Below are 21,626 nucleotides of genomic sequence, written 5' to 3' on the forward strand. Positions count from 1 at the left end.
GTTCATCTATGTTGTGGTATATGTCAGAATTCCCTTTCTTTTTACAGGTGAATAATATCCCATTCCATGCGTGTAACACATTTGCTTATCATTGATGGAAATGTGAGCTGTTCCCACTATTTATATGTGAATAATGCTTTTTTTGAACAAGGATGTACAAATACATCTCTTTGAGACCTTGCTTGTAATTTACTTTGCATTTCTTTTCCTGGGAGCTACAAGCCTTGAATAGGCTTCACAGTAGTTACATGAAACAGATTCTGCCAGTGCAATTGTTGTTTAGGTGGGAAATGTATGCCTACCTAGTACTTCCTGCTCTGCCACTTTCTAAAATTCCCCTTACGTTAATTTCTAAGTGTCACGCACACTGAAAAGACAAAACACAAAAAGGTAAGCAAGAAATGATGATGTCTTAAGTTCTTTTAAGATGGTGTTTAGAAGTTCTCTGCCAGAGAGAAAATCTACATGTAAATTTATTTGTTAATATTTATTTAGACCAGCTCTGAATAATCAATTAATTGCCAAAGAGTGACTTTCTAGAGAGTAATAGAGATGGGATTCTATTCTCATTCTATATGAATCTGGAAGAATTTTTGGAGCTCATTAATCTGAACAACATAGGTATTCCATAGTTAGTATTATCTTCTTTTGAAAAAAAAAAACATATCTGAAGAGCAGTGAGTAGAGGCAGACTGCACTTCATGACAATGAAGACATAGGGGAGTGCTGAGGCCATGTTGATGAAAGGGGATTAAGCTGTCCAATTAGTGGTGTCCTTGGTGCCTGTGCAACCAATGAGGTGAATGGTAATGTGAAAGTGCACCACGGCCCCCGTGTAAGTGAGGGTCCTGGAGCTTCTTCCCTTCCCTACACGTCCTCATGTTTCTTGAAGCTAAAAATAGGAAAACATAAAGTTACCAGAAAGCTTTGACTACACAGAATGAAAGTCTTTGTAAAGTTATTAAAACGGAATGTTTCAGGTAAAGTCAAACACACAAAAAAGTCTTTTTAAAAAGTTAAAGTACTACTGGATGTGGGACTTATGAGAGAAAATACATTTGAATGAAATATAATTGTAACCCCTTTTAAAATGACTTAATCCAACTCCATAGCAAATTTATAACCAATGGTGTAAATATACATGTACAAATACTCCATAGTCCAGAACAGTGGCTGAAAATCTCCCTGAATATCTTGGCCACTGAACTTTTGAGTATCTCCACAAATTTAGATGCTCTTATTCTTCAGAATAATTGTAGAATTGTTCTTCACAATACTTCATAAATGTACACTATTAATATTGTTCTGCTAATCTATACTGGAAGAACATGTATTTCATTAGCAGAGTCAATGTATCATAAAATGGAAACATTACGATTTGTCAGTTCTTACAGATTATCCAGTGTACACAAGTGCAATTTCTACAAAGGAAGACCTTTAAATAAAGTATAAGTAACTTGTTGAGCTTAGTAATAGTGATGGGACAGCCACCGGAGCATGTCATTCTCCATTTGGAAGTGTTTCCATCTACACAAATGCTTTACTGTAGAGAGAATTTTCATTAAAGAGTTTATTTTCATTATAATTACCTAATGGGTTCAAATCTTCACTGTTGTAATAAAAATAGTCATAGTAGACTTGCAACTACATTATAATAACCAAACGAAAAACAATACATTTCCATTGTGATGTTCTTTTCTCGTAATTACAAGACAAGGTAAACAGGATGCAGAAAGTTAAATTTCGACATACTTAAAATATCTGAAAATTAGTCCCTCCTATTATAACAGTAATCATTGTGTTACTTTAAAACATCGTGTTAGATCATGCCCACTGCATCTGTTTTTGTGAAGGCAGAACTTGATTTATTGTGATTAATTACTAAGATACATATCAGTTTCTCTCCCGACTATCAATGGCAATAATGCTGCCCTGAATGCTATTGTAGAGATGTTTAATTATAATCACACTGGTAAATGCCTGTCTTGCCAAGTTGTTTAGTATATGTAAAAAACACTAAATGCATTAATATAATTAACTTGGAGAATGTCATTTCATCATATTCAATTGAAAATCATAAATGTGTTCATTAAATCTAAATTTATGCTGTACTCTGAAATTTAGCTTCTATTATGGATGTTATTGATTTGTTTATTGCAAACAGTGCATTTCAGTAACAGTTTCAGCATGTCCAGAATGTGCAGCATTTACAGTTTTGTGATGTAATTAGTTAGAAATTGGAGAGGCTTAATTTTAAAATTGAATTTTTCATGAAAATCTATTTCATACTCACTGTGGCTTGAGCAGTTTCTCTTTATCAAATGCTCTATAATTGTTTAAAGAAATTAAATGCAGTTAATCAGAAAAAACATTATAGTTTGACACCTAATTTGAAAGCCCTGTCTTTGAAGTAGTGAATGATTACTTATAGAATTACATATACTGATGAAAATCCAAATAGGAAATCCATTTATGCTCCTAGTAGATCTCGGTATTGCTGTAAGTTATCAGGGTGCAGTACTCTGTCTTCTTGTGTGCAGTATTTTATAAAAAGAATATATATACATACATATATAGACACCCATATATACATACCTATATATCACACAAACACATATATACGCATTTATATACACACACACACTAAAATGTTTATTTGGTGTTTTGTTGTTTAGTCTACTTTGATGGATTGAAATAGTAAAATAGTGCTAGAGTGAATTATCTAATTATTTTATTCAACATCTGAAGGTAAATTAGTGATCTGAAGTCATTTGAATACACAGACAAGTCAGTCCTAGTGATAAGTACAGATGTTGACTGTCAAGTTTTAAAGCTCAGCATTAACAACAGAAAGCATTGATAAAAATGTCCCCATGGCACTAGAGAAAGTTTTTCATCTCTGTTTATCTGTGTCCATCTGTTTCAGTGCCACCAGCCATCGCAATGCCTCAGAAGTCCTTCAACGCCACAGCGGAGAGAGGGGAAGACATGACGCTATCCTGCAGGGCCTCTGGCTCCCCAGAGCCCACCATCTCTTGGTATAGGTGAGTTATGCACCCACACCCCTCCAGCCTCCAGCCTTTGTCACAAGACTTGCAATCTTATCATTCTGTCAGGAAGGAAAGCATTTTTTCATAATTTTATTTTAAAAAGTATCATGCATTTGTTTTCAGTCACCTTGGTTAGATTAAACTGTTAAAGAGCTTAACATAGTGATCCAACCCAAGTCAAACGTGCACCCAGAGCCCTGATCATTCTGTCTAGAAGGCAGGTTTGTTTATTATTCATTTATTTTAAGGGTATACTTTATATTTTTTACTTTTCATTTTTTAAACTTTATTTTTAATTATATTTTAATTGTGGTTGAAATTATATTATTTTATATTAGTGTCAGGTATATACAATACAATGGTAAAATGATTATGCAATTTACAAAGTAATCCCCCAATAATTCAAGTACTCACTTGGCACCACGTAACTTATTACAATACATTGATCTTCCCTGTGTTGAACCTAACATCCCCACAGCTCTTCTGTAATGAACAATTTGTATTTCTCGATGGCTCACCCTTTTCACCTGTTTCCCCAAACTCCCTCTTCTCTGGCAAGCATCAGTTTGTTTTTTGCATGTGTCTGTCTGTTTCTGTTTATTTTTATTTGTGTTTTTTTGTGTTTTTTTTTTTATTGATTTGTTTGTCTCACCCAACCAAGAACTCTGTCTTCCAACTCAGATACACTGCCTGGCTCTGTCTAGGTTCTCCTTCTATCAGCTGTAGCCTGCTGATTGTCATCAGGTAGAAGCTGTGAGAGAACTCAGAGTTCGCTGTCTTGTACTACTTATTTACTGATGTTTGTAACTGTTACTTAATATGTGTGTACAGGGTTTTACTTTTTGAAATGTGCAGGTACATACATCCCTGTTACTACATTACAGTAAAAAGTGGAATTGTTTCCCCTTCTTTATCATTCCCATTAATTCATTAACCTTAACCCCTATTTACATGTGCCTGGAGAAGAGACACTTAGAGAAATGGTTTGAGTTGCAAAGGATGGGCTCATGGAATGCCATTCAGATCCTTTGGGAGTTTCTCAGACAATGGCATTCCACAGAAATGGATTGTGAATCCCATTTGTGAAACAGTGTGTGATTCTGTCTAACAGGTTTGTTGGCAGAGAAGGATCGAGAACTTTTGCCTTTAATGGTATTTTTAAATTGAGCTTTTTCCTTTTTTCCTTTGGCGGGGGGAGGGTTCATCTATGGAGTGGATTTATTGGCTCAAGTAGCTGAAAGTCCACGGGTTGCTCAGGGCTCACATGCAGTCGGACTGGGACTACATGTGTGTGACGCTGCACTTCTTTCAACTTTGCCCTCTTGGGTGTTTTGCCTTTGTCCTCGTGCCAGCTGCCCTCATGGTCACAGAAATGCAGCGGTTTGTGTCCTGATGTTGGCAACGAACTGTCATCATCCAGCACAGGAGGGATCTCCACAATGGGTGTGGCCAGGGGATGCCTTTGCAGTAATTGACTCAGACCCATATTACCATAATACCACTACACCTGAACAGGTCATGGAGACAAGAAGGAAGAGATTGCAATGTTCTGTTTAAGTCAGCCAGGGTCCAAAGTGAGCTCCTGAGAGCTCGAATCATGGATTTTGTTTTCCCTTGAAAATGCCCAGAGTATGCCAGCCATCTTTCTCTTCTCTCCCACCATAGTAGATCTCTTCTCATCCCTGCCCCCAAAAGGCATAAACTCATTAATAGGATTTATATTACCCTCCATTACAGCGAGTCATATAAGGAATTCTTCATGATAAGTACCCCTGTCTCACCCGTTTGCCGTACTTCAAACACTTAGTGCAATATGTCACACGAGCCAAGGAAATGACCCTCATCAGAAGAGAACAAAAGAAAACACCGGAACTTAGTTAATCTGCTGCTTTTATTACTGTGTGGATTGAGGGATGTTGAGCTCATATTAAATGTTTTAGTTATAATCTGTGAACGAGAGTAGGGGAGGGAAATGCACATATGAGATGTGTGTGAGAATTCAGCCAGGTGAATTATATAAGGAAAGTGTTTTATAAATTGTAAGTTATTGAAACTTATTTTGTATTATTATTATTATTATATCAGTAATAGTATTAAGTGCATATTTTTCATTGACTAGATTGAGAAATATATTGCATTACCAACTTCACTGAAAGCTCTATGAATACCTGAAATTCTATCCAAAAGTGCTGAAATGCCATTTTTATTGCTGTAAATATTAGATCAGGAAAAATGTGAGAAAGATAAAAGTAGAGTACTCATATAATTTCCTCTTGGTTTATAAAACCTAATTTTCACTCTGCTCTTATGATATTTTTCACATTTCAAGATCTATGTAGAGATGTCAGTTGAAATGGAAAAAACCAGATGTTATTGAATTATAGAAGGATAGGGATTATATTAAGATATATGCCAGGGCCTCCTGAAAAGCAAAACCAAAATTCATTGGAAGGATCATTTGGTATGTCAAAGAAATGTCCTATTTCAACAGAGGACATATTTTTCAATATTTTTTAAATATATTTTATTGATTATACCATTACAGTTGTTCTATTCCCCCCTTCATTCCCCTCCACCCGCACACTCCCTCCCCCACTATTCTCCCCCCCTTAGTTTATAACCACGTGTCTCAGGTTCTGTAGATTCTCTGTTTCCCCCACTATTCTCGCCCTCCCCCCTATCCATTTTCTGCCTACCATCTATGCTATTTTCTGTGCCTTCTCCCCCCTTCTCCTCCTCCCACCCCCCTGTTTCTAACCCGACATGTGTTCTTCATTTCTATGGTTCCACTCCTGATCTAGCTGTCCTCTTGGTTTGCTTTTGTTTTAGGTTCAGTTGTTAATAACTGTGTGCTTGCTGTCCTTTCACTGTTAACATTTTTCATCTTCTTTTTCTTATATAAGTCCCTTTAGCATTTCATATAATAAGGGCTTGGTGATGATGAACTCCTTGAACTTGACCTTATCTGAGAAGCACTTTATCTGTCCTTCCATTCTAAATGAAAGTTTTGCTGGATAAAGCAATCTTGGCTGTAGGTCTTTGGATTTCATGACTTGGAATACTTCTTTCCAGCCCCTTCTTGCCTGTAAGGTCTCTTTTGAGAAATCCGCTGACAGTCTGATGGGTACTCCTTTGTAGGTGACTGTCCCCTTATCCCTTGCTGCTTCTAGGATTCTCTCCTTCATTTTGGTCTTGGCTAATGTAATTATGATGTGCCTTGGTGTGTTCCTTCTTGGGTCCAACTTCTTTGGCACTCTCTGAGCTTCCTGGATTTCCTGGAAGTCTATTTCCTTTGCCAGACTGGGGAAGTTCTCCTTTATTATTTGTTCAAATAAGTTTTCCACTCGTGGTTGTTTCTTTCCCCCTTCTGGTACCCCTATAATCCGGATGTTGGAACGTTTAAAGATGTCCTGGAGGTTCCTAAGCCTCTCCTTATTTTTTTGAATTCTCATTTCTTCATTCCTTTCTGGTGGGATGTTTCGTTCTTCCTTCTGGTCCATTCCATTGATCTGAGTCCCAGTTTCCTTTCCATCGCTATTGGTTTCCTGGACATCTCCCTTCATTTCAATTAGTTTAGCCTTCATATGTTCCTCTAATTTGTGACTGTACTCTACCAATTCTGTGAGCATCCTGATAAATAGTGTTTTAAATTGGGCTTCTGAGAGGCTGGCAATCTGTTGGTCGCTTAGAGTTATTGGCTCTGGGACTTTGAGTTCTTGCACCATCTTTTGGGCTGTTCGTGCCTGTTAAGTAGCAGGATCGGAGCCCTAGGTTTTCACCAGAGCAGGGCAACTCAGTTGCTGGGTTGTGAAGTTGTATGTGGGGGCGGGGGTCAAAGAGGGACAATGGCTTCCCTCCGCCGCCTGCTGCCGTGACCCCCACCGGCACCACAGCCACCACCGTCACCAGGCCCATGAGCCTCGCTCCACTGCACCTGAGTGTGCCACTGCTGTCAGCCCTCCACCACTGGGTTCGCCCCCTGGGGCCTGTGTGGTCCGTCTCACTGCGGGCGAATGTGCGACCTTGGTCAGTCTGCCCCGCACCCGACTAGGTCCGGGCTGCCTGCGCGCCTAGGTCTGTCCTGCCCGACCCAGCTCCGCTGCTGGCTCCGCCTCTCTTACCGTCCCCGTTGAACAGTTTGTAACTGTCGGACTTCCATATAATTCCATTTTCTGGTCTCTGGGTGTGTCTTAGTTCTCCAAAACTTTTGTTGTATTGAAACTTGGTTGTGGGAGAAGGCACAGTGTTTCCACCTATGCCTCCATCTTGGCGGAAGTCTTTCTATTTTTCAATATTTTAAAATATTTTTCTTTTTAAACTTATACATGTATGGAAAGTAGGTCTCACCAGCCCTAAAAATAGATCCTAAGCTGTGTACATTAGTGGACTTTAAAGTCAACCCAATCTTCAAAAACACTGCTGTAAGAAAAAAAGTAGAAGGAATGATATGTAGAAGAAAGAAAAGCAGAAAGAAGAAAAGGAGATGTGGAGAATAAAATGGAATGAAAGAGAATACACCATATAAGAAAGTTTCGCACATATTAAGGGGAGTTCCAGAAAGTGTTTCAGATTTAAAGATATTTAAAATATTTCCTACTGCAGTCATTACAAAAAAAGCGTGAAAGACTGTGTCTTAGTGTACAACAAAGGCCAGAAAAAGGGCAGAATGAACATGGCTTTGGCCCCGGAGGAACATGGAAAGTATTAAAAAGTATTTAAATCTGACAAGGAACTTTTTTAAAAAGTGATTTCTCCTCATTAGTGAATTAAATCATCATGTTCATCATAACATATTTTACTATATTTTTGCAAAATTCTTCCACCTTACCATTTATCAGCATTACTTATTTTCAAAACACATTGGTTTTGTATTTAAAATGCATTTACTTTGAAATTCCTCTAAAGGTGTTTCCGTAGAAATTCTATTAAATGTGTCCCAGGAACCTAATGAATAAAGCTTTCATAAATACATGTTGACTTACCAACATCAAAAAGTATATGAATTAAAATAACCAAAAATCCTTTTCTGGTGTAATAATCATGGTACCAATTAAAACAATGTGCTGTTTTGCCTGAGGTTAGTATCAACATTTCAACATAATTCAAATGTTATTGTCTCTAAAGTCAAACAGTTTTCAGGTATAACTTTAATATTTTTTGCGTTAAGTTTTACTGGGCTACTAGAACTATACTTTTGATAGAAATACAACCTGGTCTGTCAATCTCCATGAAATGACTGACAATAACAGATCAAAAAGTTGATTATCATTTTCTCCTGAGTCATGAAGTCAGAGTTATGAAGGTCAGCCTCTGGGGTTTTTAGCTTGTTTTATTTTTTTGTTTGTGTTTGTTTTAGGAATGGCAAGCTCATTGAAGACAATGAAAAGTACATATTGAAAGGAAGCAACACAGAACTCACTGTCAGAAACATAATCAACAGTGATGGGGGCCACTATGTCTGTAGGGCCTCAAATAAGGCAGGAGAAGATGAAAAACAGGCCTTCCTCCAAGTCTTTGGTAAGTATTACATCTTAGTGGTTAAAACTGAGGTCTAAAGGGTGGCCAGGGTCAAATCTTACACTGTCAATGTTATGCACAGTTTAAACTAAATTAAACAGTTCATAATTAAATCTCAGTTTTCTCACTTCTAAAATATATTTTAAACTTGCAGCTACCAGATATAGTTGTTTTAAGAATTACATGAAATTATATGTTCAAGTTTCTCTAAAATATTGGCTAACTTACAACAGGGGCTTGAAGAAAATTCATTTAAATTACACTACTGGGATCTCATATAGTTATGGGTTGATCTTCATAAATCTTTAAATGAAATATGTTAGGATCAGCTTTACTTTCATTATCCTTAAAAAGAGTACACCTACAAGGCTATCATTAGGAAGCACTGACTTGCAGCTATAATTAAATATTCCCATTTCATTAAAGGGAAACATGATGTAAGTCTTCTATAATTACTAAAAGCCATATTGCTTTCTTTGGTAATCTTATAGAGAGGACTAGAATGTTTTTAATAAATTATTTATTTAGCTTTCCTTATGTTTTCAAGAAGAAAAACAATTTTGGCTGGGGAATATTTAGAATACGAATATCCTCTTTAAAAAGCATAACACTAAAAATCATATGCGGTACCAGCATTCAGTATATTTTCCCCATGTTTGAAAACATCGTTGACAAATGCTTTCACAGCAGAGATGGAACAGGGGGAAGGGAGGGCTGTGTAACAGTAAGAGGGACCGATGTTGGTCTCTGGAAGATGCACTAGGGCCACAGACCAGTGCTGAGTGGCCATAGTGCACACTATGGCCCACACACAGGCGCATCCTCTGTCAGCTGGGCCTGTGATCACATAATAGAAATATTTCCTGAGCAGAGAAGTTTTCATAAAGCTCATATTCTGGTGAAGTGAGACAGACAAAACTGTATCAAAATACGTGAAAATGATTCGGTAAAATTGGAATAATAAAATACTCTAAGGAAGTGAAAATGGTACCAAATGATACATGTGGTAGTGCTGGGTAAAAAAAAAAAACTATTATTTTGGACAGCATGGTATTGGAAAGTTACTCAAAATAGTAATGGTTAGATGGGTCCACACATAAAATATAATGATGAGCTGTTGGCAAAGCTAAGAGGCAGGAGAAAATTGTTCACAAAGAAGGAAGAACAAACACACTTAAAATTATTAGACATTATAGAAAGTCAATTATTCGTTTCAGCAGTATTCCCCGCTTAAAAATGTTCTCTTTAAAACCTACAATAAGAGCCACGGCCAGGTGTCTTGGTTGACTGAGCATCGTCCCATACACTAAAAGATTGTAGATTCGATCCCGGATCAGGAACACACCTAGGTTGCAGGTTCCATCCTGTGGGGGCACGTAGGAGAGGCAAACAACCACTGTGTTTCTCTTCGCCCTCTCTCCTTCTCTCTCTGTCTTCCCCTCCTTCTTTTCATCCCTTCCTCTCTCTAAAAATTAGTGAACAAGTCCTTGGATGAGGATTGAAAAAAGCCTACCACATTCAATAAATGTAGCTCACTATGACAAATTAATAAATTAAATTATAGTGTCTGAGATAATTCCAAAGGTACTGTTCTCACTACCAAAATGGGCTCATATTAAATAGTGTCCAGTTACTTATTATTTAATAGGGTGGCCGTGAGTGAGAATGGATATAAACAAATCTTCAAGAACTTGATCTTATAAAATAGAAAATAATGCATAAAATATATGATACATCACTGTTGTAATCACTTTTGTATAGTAACACTAAACAAATTTGTATTATTTTAACACGCAATCATGTGTATACACATTAAAAATGTAACTAAGTTCATTAAGTCAATGGAGTAAACACTGAATTGTTAAACATGATGTATACTATATTTCTGATATCAGGACTCTAATTTTCTAAGATTAAGAACAATTTATTTATAGCCCATGATCAATTGTGCTTGATTTCAAAGTACCTGTTACTTGTCTTTAAATAACGAATACTGGATTTTATCCCTTTTATGTCCTAATAAGTAAAAATTTAATAAGTGCAGAGGATCTAGAGTTTACAAAAATGAACATCTGTGGTGCTATGTAAATTTGTGGATGGCCATAATTTTAATATTAAGATGATTTATGCTTCTTATTCCCTGTACCTTTCCCCCCATTCTCCCTGCTCCCTGTCCCCCTTGGTAACCTTCCATGTGATCTCCAATTCTGTGATTCTGTTCCTGTTCTAGTTGTTTGCTTAGTTTGTTTTTGTTTTTGTCTTTGTTTTTAAGGAGCATAAATGGCCAGTAAAAAAACAGACAGGGGGAGTTTAAGAATAGTATAGGACATAAAGCAGCCAAAGAACGTACACGTATGCCCCATGAACCTGAAGTAAGCAAGGAAATACAGGCGGGAGGTGGGTACTGGACAAAAGGGAATACGGTGGGTGGAATGGAACAACTGTAATAGCATAATCAATAAAATATATTTTAAAAAAGCAAAGAAGAAAATTTAAATTAGTAGACATAGTGTTTTTCCTTCTCAAAGAAGTCATAATTATAAATACCTAGCTGCATTGCCTAATAATATTGTTAAGATAAACTGAGGTCAAAATAAATCACCTAGGGTAATAAAAATAAATAGCATTTGTGTACCTATACTTCATATATATTTTAAGTATTGTACATAATTATGCATACTACATACTCAGGGTATAGCCATCATTTTTTCTCTTTGATGAAATTGTCTTATGAGCTTAAGAGATAATCACTCATTAGGTGGTTGCCATCCTCCCCACGCCACCCCCCCCCACACTTACACATGTGGCTTCAAAAGAGGAAATTTTAATTTGTGGTTTAAAAGAAGAAATACGTAATACCGTGTCTCTTTAACTGGCAAAATTGTGGAAGGGATTATAATTTTTATGTTTGTAAGACACTTCAAATTATTTCATAATGATGGTCGATGGGAATTGCTTCTGAAACTTTTTTCCCTGTTCGCAACTCTCTTGGCCGTACTCTGGAGCAGGGCTTGCTGCTGTAGCTGCTGTAAGGCTAACCATTCCCTGTCGCACTGATGTGGACTTCAGTGCCTGTCATGGCTTTTCCTCCAATGCAGATTGAGTGATGTATATATTCTTTACAGTACAGCCTCACATAATACAGCTTAAAAATGAAACTACATATGAGAATGGTCAAGTCACGCTCACATGCGAAGCGGAAGGGGAGCCGATACCAGAAATCACTTGGAAAAGAGCCGTGGATGGAATTACATTCTCTGAAGGCGATAAGGTAACAGCCAAATTACACAGTGGTTTTCAGTATCATTGTATTTTCAGTGTTTTGCATGTTATCCAATCTCGCATTGAACTCCGATTTATGAAGTAACTTGTAAGAATACAGTAAGTGCTTCTTTTTATGACATGGTCACTCTACCACAGTCAGCCTAACACTAAATTCAGAGAAGAAAAAGTCAAAGTGTAGTATTTAAAGATGTTTGTTTATTCAGCCATACAATTGTAGGTTGTTTTTCTTTTTAAGTTTGCCTAGTTGACTTTCCGTATATGCTGAATCTATAAAATATCTTGTGGCAATTTTAATTCCTCCGCCCTGTGCTGTGAAAGTGAAAGTACTTTAAATTCACAGAAGTCTGGTTGTGACTTTACTCTTCCTCTTGAGTTGTCTTTGTGCAGTACAAGGGTAGGTACCTGCCTTTTTGTACTCTAGAACCTAATAAGATAAATAAGCACAAAAGTAAGCAGGTGCCCCCTCATCAGAATTCACATGGGTTACTTAGGAATCGATTCAACATCATCATATGTTTCACTACACTCCATGGATTTTCATAATTGTCATTTCTCATAACTACTCACATTGAAGTCCAAGCATAGACTGAACTGAAACATAAAGAAAAGAGTAGTGAATAAGTGGTGTGATGGACTGGCATTTCCATGGATGTGAAAATTGTGTCAAGCTGATAGATTGCTTTTATTTTCTCAGTGTTAAAGACAAACTTCCTTTAAATCCCTTTCATTAATTTAAATCGATTTATGTGAAAGTTAAAGATTTCTCAAGTATAAGTAGCTTTGATTTTCTAGCATTAACAGCAGAAAAAATTATGAAATCAATTTATCTAAAATACACTTTCTATTTCTTCAACTCATTATATAATTTTAAACAACATACTAATTCAGGTGACTCCCTGTCCACTTATAATTTATCTTTTGAAAAACGGCATTTCCACCTTTATCACCCTTCTTTGCCTATATCCCCCTCACCAGAGCATATTTAAGAGAGTATATATCTTTGATAGTAAACAATTATTTCATATATGCAAAGAAAATAACATTTATAAAATATGAATAATATTTATAATTTTCTAGAAACCCAGACAAACAGTGTATTTTGCTTTAATATTTTTCTTAACAGAAAATCATAGGTATCATTACAGCACAGTTGGCAAGTCTCAAAGCAGATGAAGTTCCGTAAAAATGTTTAAAATTGTCAGAAAGCAATTATATAGAAAACTGTAGGTAAATGCTTTCATGTCGATTTAGCACATTTCTTTAGACAGGATAACTCAAAAAAGACTTTCTTGTCTGTAAGCCCTTATTAATCATATCTTCATATTTCTAACTCATGCTTTCATTATTTTCCTGTCTACTGTAAAATTCCTTGAGTGTATCTTCTCAAAGGTAGCTTTCATTCTTTATTTAAGACATGCTTCTTTATTATGCACCAAAACCAAGAGGTGCATTGTATTCAGTTATTTCATTCGTACAAAGTCATCGAGTAGCTGAGGGCCTGATATTTTATTCTCGGATCTCCACACCAGGCTGCCCAAAACTATATACAAAAATTTCTCCCACACTAATTGTGAATGTAATCAACTAGTTTTTGTTTGTTAAGGACTATATCTATTAAAGCACACCTAATTTTTATTTAATCTTTATTGTGTTTCTTCCATTACCATTTAGTCCCCTTACACTCCCTGCCCTTAGCAATCACCCCGCTTCTATCCATGTCCTTGGGCCCTCTTTCCTTTCTGCTCAATCCCTTCGCTCCCTCACCTCCCCCGACTAGATGTCATCCTGCTCTCCATCTATTCACTCAGCATAATGTTCTCAGGTCCACATATGCTGTCACAAAGGGTAAAGTTTTCTTATTCTTTATGGCTGAGTAGAATTCCATTGTGTGAATGTCCCATAATTATCTTGTCCACCCATCTACTGATGAACACTTGGCCTGCTTCATTAAGTTGGCTAATGTAAATAATGCTGAAATGAACGCAGAGGTGCTTATGTTCTTTCAAATTAGTTTTTGGGGGTTCTTTGGAATATACTCCCAGAAGTGGGAAAGCTGGGTCAAAGGCAGAACCATTTTTAATTTTTTAAGGTATCTCTAGATTGCTTTCCACAGTGGCTGTACCAGTCTGCATTCCCACCAGCAGTGCGAAAGCGTTTCTCTTTTTCCACATCCTCGCCAACACTTGTTGTTTGTTGAGGTATGATCATAGACATATGATCATAGACATTCTGAGAGGTGTGAGATGATAATCTCACTGTGGCATTAGTTTGCATTTCTCTGATGATTAGTGATGATTAGTGATGGTGAGCATCTTTTCATATGTCTATTGGCCATCTGTATGTCCTTTTGGAGATGAATCTATTCAGGTCCTTTGCCCATTTTTTAAATTGGGTTGTTTAATTTTTTCTTGTTGAGTTTTGTAAGTTATATATAAATTTTGGATATTAAGCACTTGTCAGATTTTTTGCTGAATCTATTCTCACATTCTGTGGGTTGTCTTTTTATTTTGTTGATTACTTCCTTTGCTATTCAAAAAATTTTACTTTGATATAGCCCATTTGTTTACTTTTTCTTTTGTTTCTCTTGCCTGAGGAGATACAGCCAATAAAATATTGCTATGAGCAATGTCTGAAATTTTTCTGCCTCTGTTTTATCCTATAATATTTATTGTTTCAGGTCTGACAGTTAAGTATATGATCTTCTTTGATTTTATTTTTGTGTATAGTGTGAAAAGGCAGTCTGTTTTCATTTTTGTGCATGTATCTGTCCAATTTTCCCAACAACATTTATTGAACAAACCACATGTAGTCCATTGTATGTACTTACTTCCTCTGTCAAATAATAATTGACTATAAAGAAGTGGGTTTATTTCTGGGCTCTCTATTTTGATCTATGTGTTTTTATGCCAGTGCCATGCTGTTTTGATTACTATGTTCTTATAGTATAATTTCATATTAGGTAGCATAATTCCTCCAACCTTATTTTTCTTTCTTAGATTGCTGTTCCCTTGCAGGGCCTTTTGTGGTTCCAGATAAATTTTTGAAATACTTGTTCTAGTTATGTGAAATACATCATTGAAATCTTGATAAGAATTGCATGGAATCTATACATTGCTTTGAGTATGATGGACATTTTATTGATGTTAATTCTTTCTATCCATGAACATGGTATGTGCTTCTGCTTATTTGTGTCTCTTTCTATTTCTTGCTCCAGTGTCTTATAATTTTCTGAGGACAGGTGTTTTACATATTTGGTTAGGTTTATTTCTAGGTATTTCATTCTTTGTGTAGCAATTGTGAATGGTATTATTCTTGTAATTTCCACTTCTGATAGTTCATTATTGGCATATAAAAATATAACTGATTTCTGGGTAGTAATTTTGTGTCCTGCTTCCTTGCTGAATTCATGTGTCAGTTTTAGCAGTTTCTTGGTGGAATCTTTGGAGTTCTCTATGTATAGTGTTATGTCATCTGTGAATAATGACAGTTTTACTTACTGCTTTCCAATCTGGATGCCTTTTATTTCTTTTTATTATGAGACTGTGGTGGCTAGAACTTTCAGTACTATGTTGAATAAGAGAGGTGAAGGTGGACATCCCTGTCTTCTTGTTCCTTACCGTAAGGGGAACACTTATAGTTTTAATCCGTTGAGTATGATGCTGGCAGTGGGTTTGCCGTATTTGGCCTTTATTATATTTAGGTATGTTCCCTCCAATCCTACTTTGCTGAGAGTTTTTATCATAAATGCGTGCTGTATTTCATCAAATACTTTTTCTGCATCTTGTGCTTTTTATCCTTCATTTGGTTTATGTGGTGAAAAACACATTTATTGATTAGTGAGTGCTGTACCAACCTTGTATTTCTGGAATAAATCCCAGTTGATCATGGCGTATGATCTTTTTGATGTATTGCTGTATTCTATTAGCTAATATTTTGTTGAGGATTTTAGCATCTCTGTTTTTCAGGGATATTGGCATATAATTTTCTTTCTTTAGTGTCTTCATCTGGCTTTGGAATTAGGATAATACTGGCCTTATAAAATAAGTTTGGGAAACTTCCCTCCTCTTGAATTTTATAAAACAGTTTGAGAAAGGGAGGTATTAGTTCTTCTTGAACTGTTTGGTAAAATGCACCTGTGAAGCCATCCAGTCCAGGGCTTTGTTGGTTGTGGGATTTTTTTTATTATTGCTTTAATTTCACTAGGTGCAATATGCATATTCAGATTCTTTAATTCTTCCTGATTTAGTTTTGGAAGATTGTATGTTTCTAGGAATGTATGCATCTCATCCAGGTTATCCAGATTGTTAGCATATAGTTGTTCATAATATTTTCTTACAATCTGTTGTCTTTCTTTGTCATATTCTTTGTATTACTTCTCAATAAATTTAAGAAGATTGAAATCATGTCATGCAGCAGAAGATGCTCTGCCCACGATTCTGTGGCACTAAATGTCACTAGAAGAATGCTGAAAAACATGCAAAGACATGGGAGCTGAATAACATGTTACTGAACAATGAATAGGTCAACAAACAGATCAAGGAAGAAATCAAGAAATCAAAAGATCAAGAAATCAAAAGATACCTTGAAACAAATGAAAATGAGGATACACCAATCCAAAATCTGTTGGACATTGGGAAAGCAATCCTAAAAGGGAAATTCATTGCGTTATGTGCCTCTTTCATTAAAAAAGAGGAAAAGTTCAAATAAACAATGTGACTTTAAACTTAAAGGAACTTGAAAAGCAAAAGCAGACACAAGGCCTAAAGTCAGTGGAGGGAAAGAATGAAGTAATAAAGATCAGAGCAAAAATAAACAAAACAATATCTTTAAAAATGATACAAAAGATTGATGAATCCAAGAGCTGGTTCTTTGAAAAAAATAAACAAGATTGACAAACATTTAACCAGACTCATCAAGAAAAGGACCCAAATAAATAAAGTCAGAAATGAAAGTGAAGAAATAACAACTAGCACCAAAGAAAGACATATTTTTAATTTTATTTTTTTGTTACAAAGCCATTATAGGAATCTAAATATGTTTTTTTCCCCCGAATACCAACTTTTTTCCAGTGGATGAAGAAATTAAGACTGCTCTATTTTCTTACTATCATGATATTTCTCCAATATTATCTTGAGATTTCATTTTATTTTCTGGACTGTAAGTCTTTTTTTTTTTCACTTAACATTCCTAGTTCCTTCAACAGCCAAAATTCAGAAACTGAATAGTCAAGCTGTGCTTTCAAAGAAGACAAACCTGATGTTGAAATTCAACTCTGTTATTTACGTTTCAGCTTTGGCAATATTATTTGATCTCTATTCAAGATGAATTCTTCACCTTTAAAAATTACATATATTTTCCTTGTGTGAAAAAGTGAAAAGTGTCTTGTAAAATGCATATCAATGTATTCAGCATACTATAAAAATTCAATAAACTTCATTTTGTTATATTACATACATTTTGAAGTAGTTTATCTTATTTCTCACATTCTGAGGAAACTGCGGTTGTTAATAGACTCCATGGAGGCTAATACCTAAAGTCTGACTAAACATTAATATTGCAGAGTATATTGAGTCATATTTCTGCTGTCTTGAAAAGTAACAGGAGATTACATTTGCCATAAAGATCACTTGGAGAGCCTGTTAGTATGCAGACTCGGAAATCCGCTCCTAGAGGGTCATTTTGAGTGTCTGGCAGAGGGTCTCGTGGTGCGCGTTTTATGAACTCGTCTAGTCAGTTGGTGTTATGTGGATGGTCTTCAGTCTATACTTCAGAAATCAAGTTTCTTTAAGTCAAATAAAATGTAATAACTGATTCTTTCAACAGGAAAATACTCTTCCCAGATTTCCAGACACATGATAGGAGCCAGAGAGATACAGAACAAAATGTAACTTCCCATTGTGCATATAGTGTTAAAGTTTTGATAATTGCTAAATGCATTGGTCATCGACTGAAATATTATTATTGTAATATGATTCAAATTAATAATTCCACCCCAAAATATGACTATGTATTTAGCAAATACACTCACCATTGTATATTTTTGAAGGAGAAGGTCTCAATTTAATAGTATCCCTTTTCTTATGTAAATTCTCAATCACCAGATAAAACAAAAGAAATACATGGGGCCAAATGTTATGTGGCTTCAATCTATAGGTAAGGGCATGTCTATATGCTGAGTTATAGAATTCGACAGACTTACCCAGCATAGTAAACCACTCTGCATAATCACTTCTAAGGTGACCATCTTGGCTGAGATCAACAGAATCTGCAGTTTCTACTCAAATCCCTTCTGAAATAAAAGAAAAAGAGAGTCACTGAGAAAAGGGTCCTGATGTCCTCATAGGTACCAATTAGACATCTCCCTAGGTCTCCCAAGGAGAAGCAAGTAAGAGAGTTGGAAAGTCCAGAAGTGGACTGTTAGCAGAGCTCTTTCCAGGGGGTAAATATTAAGAGCCTGTGACAAGTGTTCACTGCTCAGCAAACATTATATTTATACCATATTGATGAGCACAGTATATGTATTGTCTGAACTTATTATCTTCTGGAACTCTTTCTACATAATAAATGACCCCAAAACGTAGTGGCATTATACAACCATATTTTTTCTTATGATTTTGTGCATTAAGAATTTGGGAAGGCTCAGCTGAGTGGATACCACTAGGAGTCTTGAATGTGCTCACGTGGAGGTGTTTGCTTCAGTGGCGGTTCTGAAGAAGAATTGAACTCTGTGTGTTAACGAATCAGAAAATAGCCGTGGGTGATATATCTCTTAGAAACAAGAAAAATATGATGCTGAAACACAAAGCTCTTTTAAATTCACAACTGCTTTATCTATAATCTAATGCATCTTACCTACATTTAAAATAATATATTTAATTTTTAAAACCTCTGAAAATATTAAAACATTCAATATGCAAGAAAAATAGAATATCTAGTTGCTTTAGAAATATTTTCTGAACATCCTTTGTTATTTCAGGATATCATTTTGTTCTTTGTTGTATTTTTAAAGAAATGTCACAGGTTTTACTCACTAACAATAATTAATTTATTGAAAATTATTAGACAATGCATTGTAGTGATAACTTAAGTATAAATGATGATATTTCATTAAAATATTGATTTACTGAGGTTATCCAAATTCAACATTGACAGTTGAATTTTAGTACAATTGAATGAAGTCATCCTAAGATACATTTGTTTATAGGAATTAAAGTCCCTAGCTTTTTCAGCTACTAGATGATATATACTTACTTTTAGTAATATTTACATGTATACAGTACCGTTTACACAAGAACCAAAGCTTATTATGGAATGTGCAACAACTTTGAAGTCAAGGTTGTAAATTGTTTTTGCAATTTTCAAACAAAGCAACCTGGGTTTTTTTACGTTGAAAATCTACATTTTAACAATAAAAACTATGCTTCTTCACAGAGTTGATCTGAGGTTTAGGTAAAATTGGGTGTCTGAACTATCTCAGCATAGTTTCTTGCATTAACACCCGTCATCTATCACAAATCAATTTGTTTATATAAATTTTATGATCACTCTTGCAACAAATGTTAGTACATGTAATATTACAGGTATTGCCCTGGCTTGGTAATGCAGATGGCTACAGCATTTTCCCTCTATGCCAAGGCTGTGGGTTCATTCCCAGTCAGGGCACATACAAGAATCAACCAATGAATGCATAGATAAATGAAACAACAAATCAGTCTCTCTCTCTCTCTCTCTCTCTCTCTCTGTCTCTTTCTCCCTTCTCTTTATCTAGAACTAATAAAAATATTATAGGTATTGATAGGTTAGTTTCAGAAAGTCATCAGATGTTGCACAGGTCAGTGTTTAATCCTAACTGCCTCACTTTGGTGTGTTATTTCCCACATGACTTCTCATATCTCATTATAGTTTCTGTATGTCTAAATCTGGGCAGGAGTAAGACCTACCTGGGAAAAGTTTCTTAAGATAAAATGAAAGACAATAATAATTTTCTCAGATACAAATGCACAATTTGAAAAATGTCATTTTCTTTTGTCTTTGGAAATTTCTAGCCTTTAGATGTTTTGTATGAGAAAAATGATTGTATTAATTCCATGTCAACATCCATTGCCCCGAAAGAACCAAACTAAAATTTCAGTGTGCATAGCCATATGCAATGTAGTAGTGATATCATCTGCAAGTAGAACATTGTTATAGTTGCCATGGATGGTTCTTACTTGACACAGCTATTTATGAGGGTTTACGATAATCTCTATCAATTTAATGGTTCTGATATGAATTTATCTTACCAGACTAAGTTCCAGATCTTGTAACTGTAGTGTGTATTACATTCTGCTTGGAAGGTGACAGTGTCGGGACTCTATTTGAGTTTCATCTTGTCACTAGATGTTTAGTGTTAATCCCCACGGCTGGAGGAAGTGCAGGTGAAGGTACTTCTGGATAAGATAAATTCCAGAGTTACTCTTTTTAAAGAAATATATTGATTATGCCATTATAGTTGTCCCATTCCCTCCCCCTTTGTGCCCCTCCACCCTGAACAACCCCTCCCCCACCATTCCCCCCCTTTAGTTTATGTCCATGGGTCACAAGTTCTTTAGATTCTATATTTCCCCTACTATTCTTGTCCTCCCCTTATCTATTTTCTACCTACAGTCTATGCTACTGATTTTCTGTATCTTCTCCCCCCTTCTCCTCCTCCCACTCCCCTGTTGCTAACCCTCCATGTGTTCTTCATTTCTATGGTTCTGCTCCTGATCTAGCTGTCCTCTTGGTTTGCTTTTGTTTTAGGTGTGGTTGTTAATAACTGTGAGTTTTCTGTCCTTTCACTGTTCATATTTTTTATCTTCTTTTTCTTAGATAAGTCCCTTTAATATTTCATGTAATAAGGGCTTGGTGATGATGAACTCTTAAGTGGTAAATGCTGGTCTGCCTTCCTGTGGGGCACAAAGTCAGGACCAGAAACATTACAGATTTTTACCTCATCATCTTCTTCCCTCCTTCCTCCCTGGTCTGTCTTCTTGCCATGTTCTGCAATTTTTTCTTTCAGGGAGTGAGTCATTTTTTGCCTCCTTTTGGGCCCTTGTATACCTCCCATATTATGTACCAGTAAACATTGATTTGGAATAGACTCTTCCACATTGCAAGAAGTACTCAAATGGGTCATTTTAAAAACAAAGCAAGAGAAATGCTGTGGTCCACAAAAGAGGGTTACTTAGGAATCAGTATCTTTCATAAATTTTCAAAATACAACTTTATAATCATATGATACCACTGATTTATTTTAAACATTTTAAAAAGAAATATTGCTACTTGTCATTTTAAGATTAAATGAAAATAATAAGTTCTACAGGGAATTTTTTCCTCTAGAATTCTTACAAACTAGTAAACATAACTGCTGGTAATTTCATCTATGTGAATAGAATGTTTTATATAATTAAGTGCTTATACTATTGTCTTGTGGATGACATCTTACATGTGTCATTTATCTGTTCTTAAGACACAGACTCTGTAATGATTTTATTTCCAGCTGCACTTTTCCTGCATAGTAAATTATAAGCCTACCTCCACTAGAAATTAACTCCACTCTACACTCAATAGGAAGTATTTGAAATGTATAGAAATAGTTGCCACTATTTAAAAATAGAATTCCTCAATGTCAGTCATTTGACCATCAGCTTTGTTTTTTTTCCTATACTCATGTGCTGTCTAGAATGTTATAAACTAATTTTGTTCTTTAAATTACACTAGTTTTTCATTATTATTATCCTAAACAAAAATACC

General features: G+C 35.6%; 1 protein-coding gene across 1 annotated transcript in view; it reads left to right on the forward strand.

Moving 5' to 3' along the window:
- NCAM2 (neural cell adhesion molecule 2) overlaps positions 1-21,626 on the forward strand; it is a 237,798-nt gene that overhangs the window by 75,528 nt on the left and 140,644 nt on the right. The window contains exons 7-9 of the mRNA XM_037064838.1: positions 2,927-3,044; positions 8,407-8,567; positions 11,693-11,838. Coding sequence (XP_036920733.1) covers positions 2,927-3,044; positions 8,407-8,567; positions 11,693-11,838 — 425 coding nt within the window. The remainder of the gene's footprint in view (positions 1-2,926; positions 3,045-8,406; positions 8,568-11,692; positions 11,839-21,626) is intronic.

The sequence above is a fragment of the Sturnira hondurensis genome, unplaced genomic scaffold (assembly GCF_014824575.4).
Source record: "Sturnira hondurensis isolate 20B ecotype Veracruz unplaced genomic scaffold, ASM1482457v3 Scaffold0015596, whole genome shotgun sequence".
Classification (NCBI taxonomy): Eukaryota; Metazoa; Chordata; class Mammalia; order Chiroptera; family Phyllostomidae; genus Sturnira; species Sturnira hondurensis.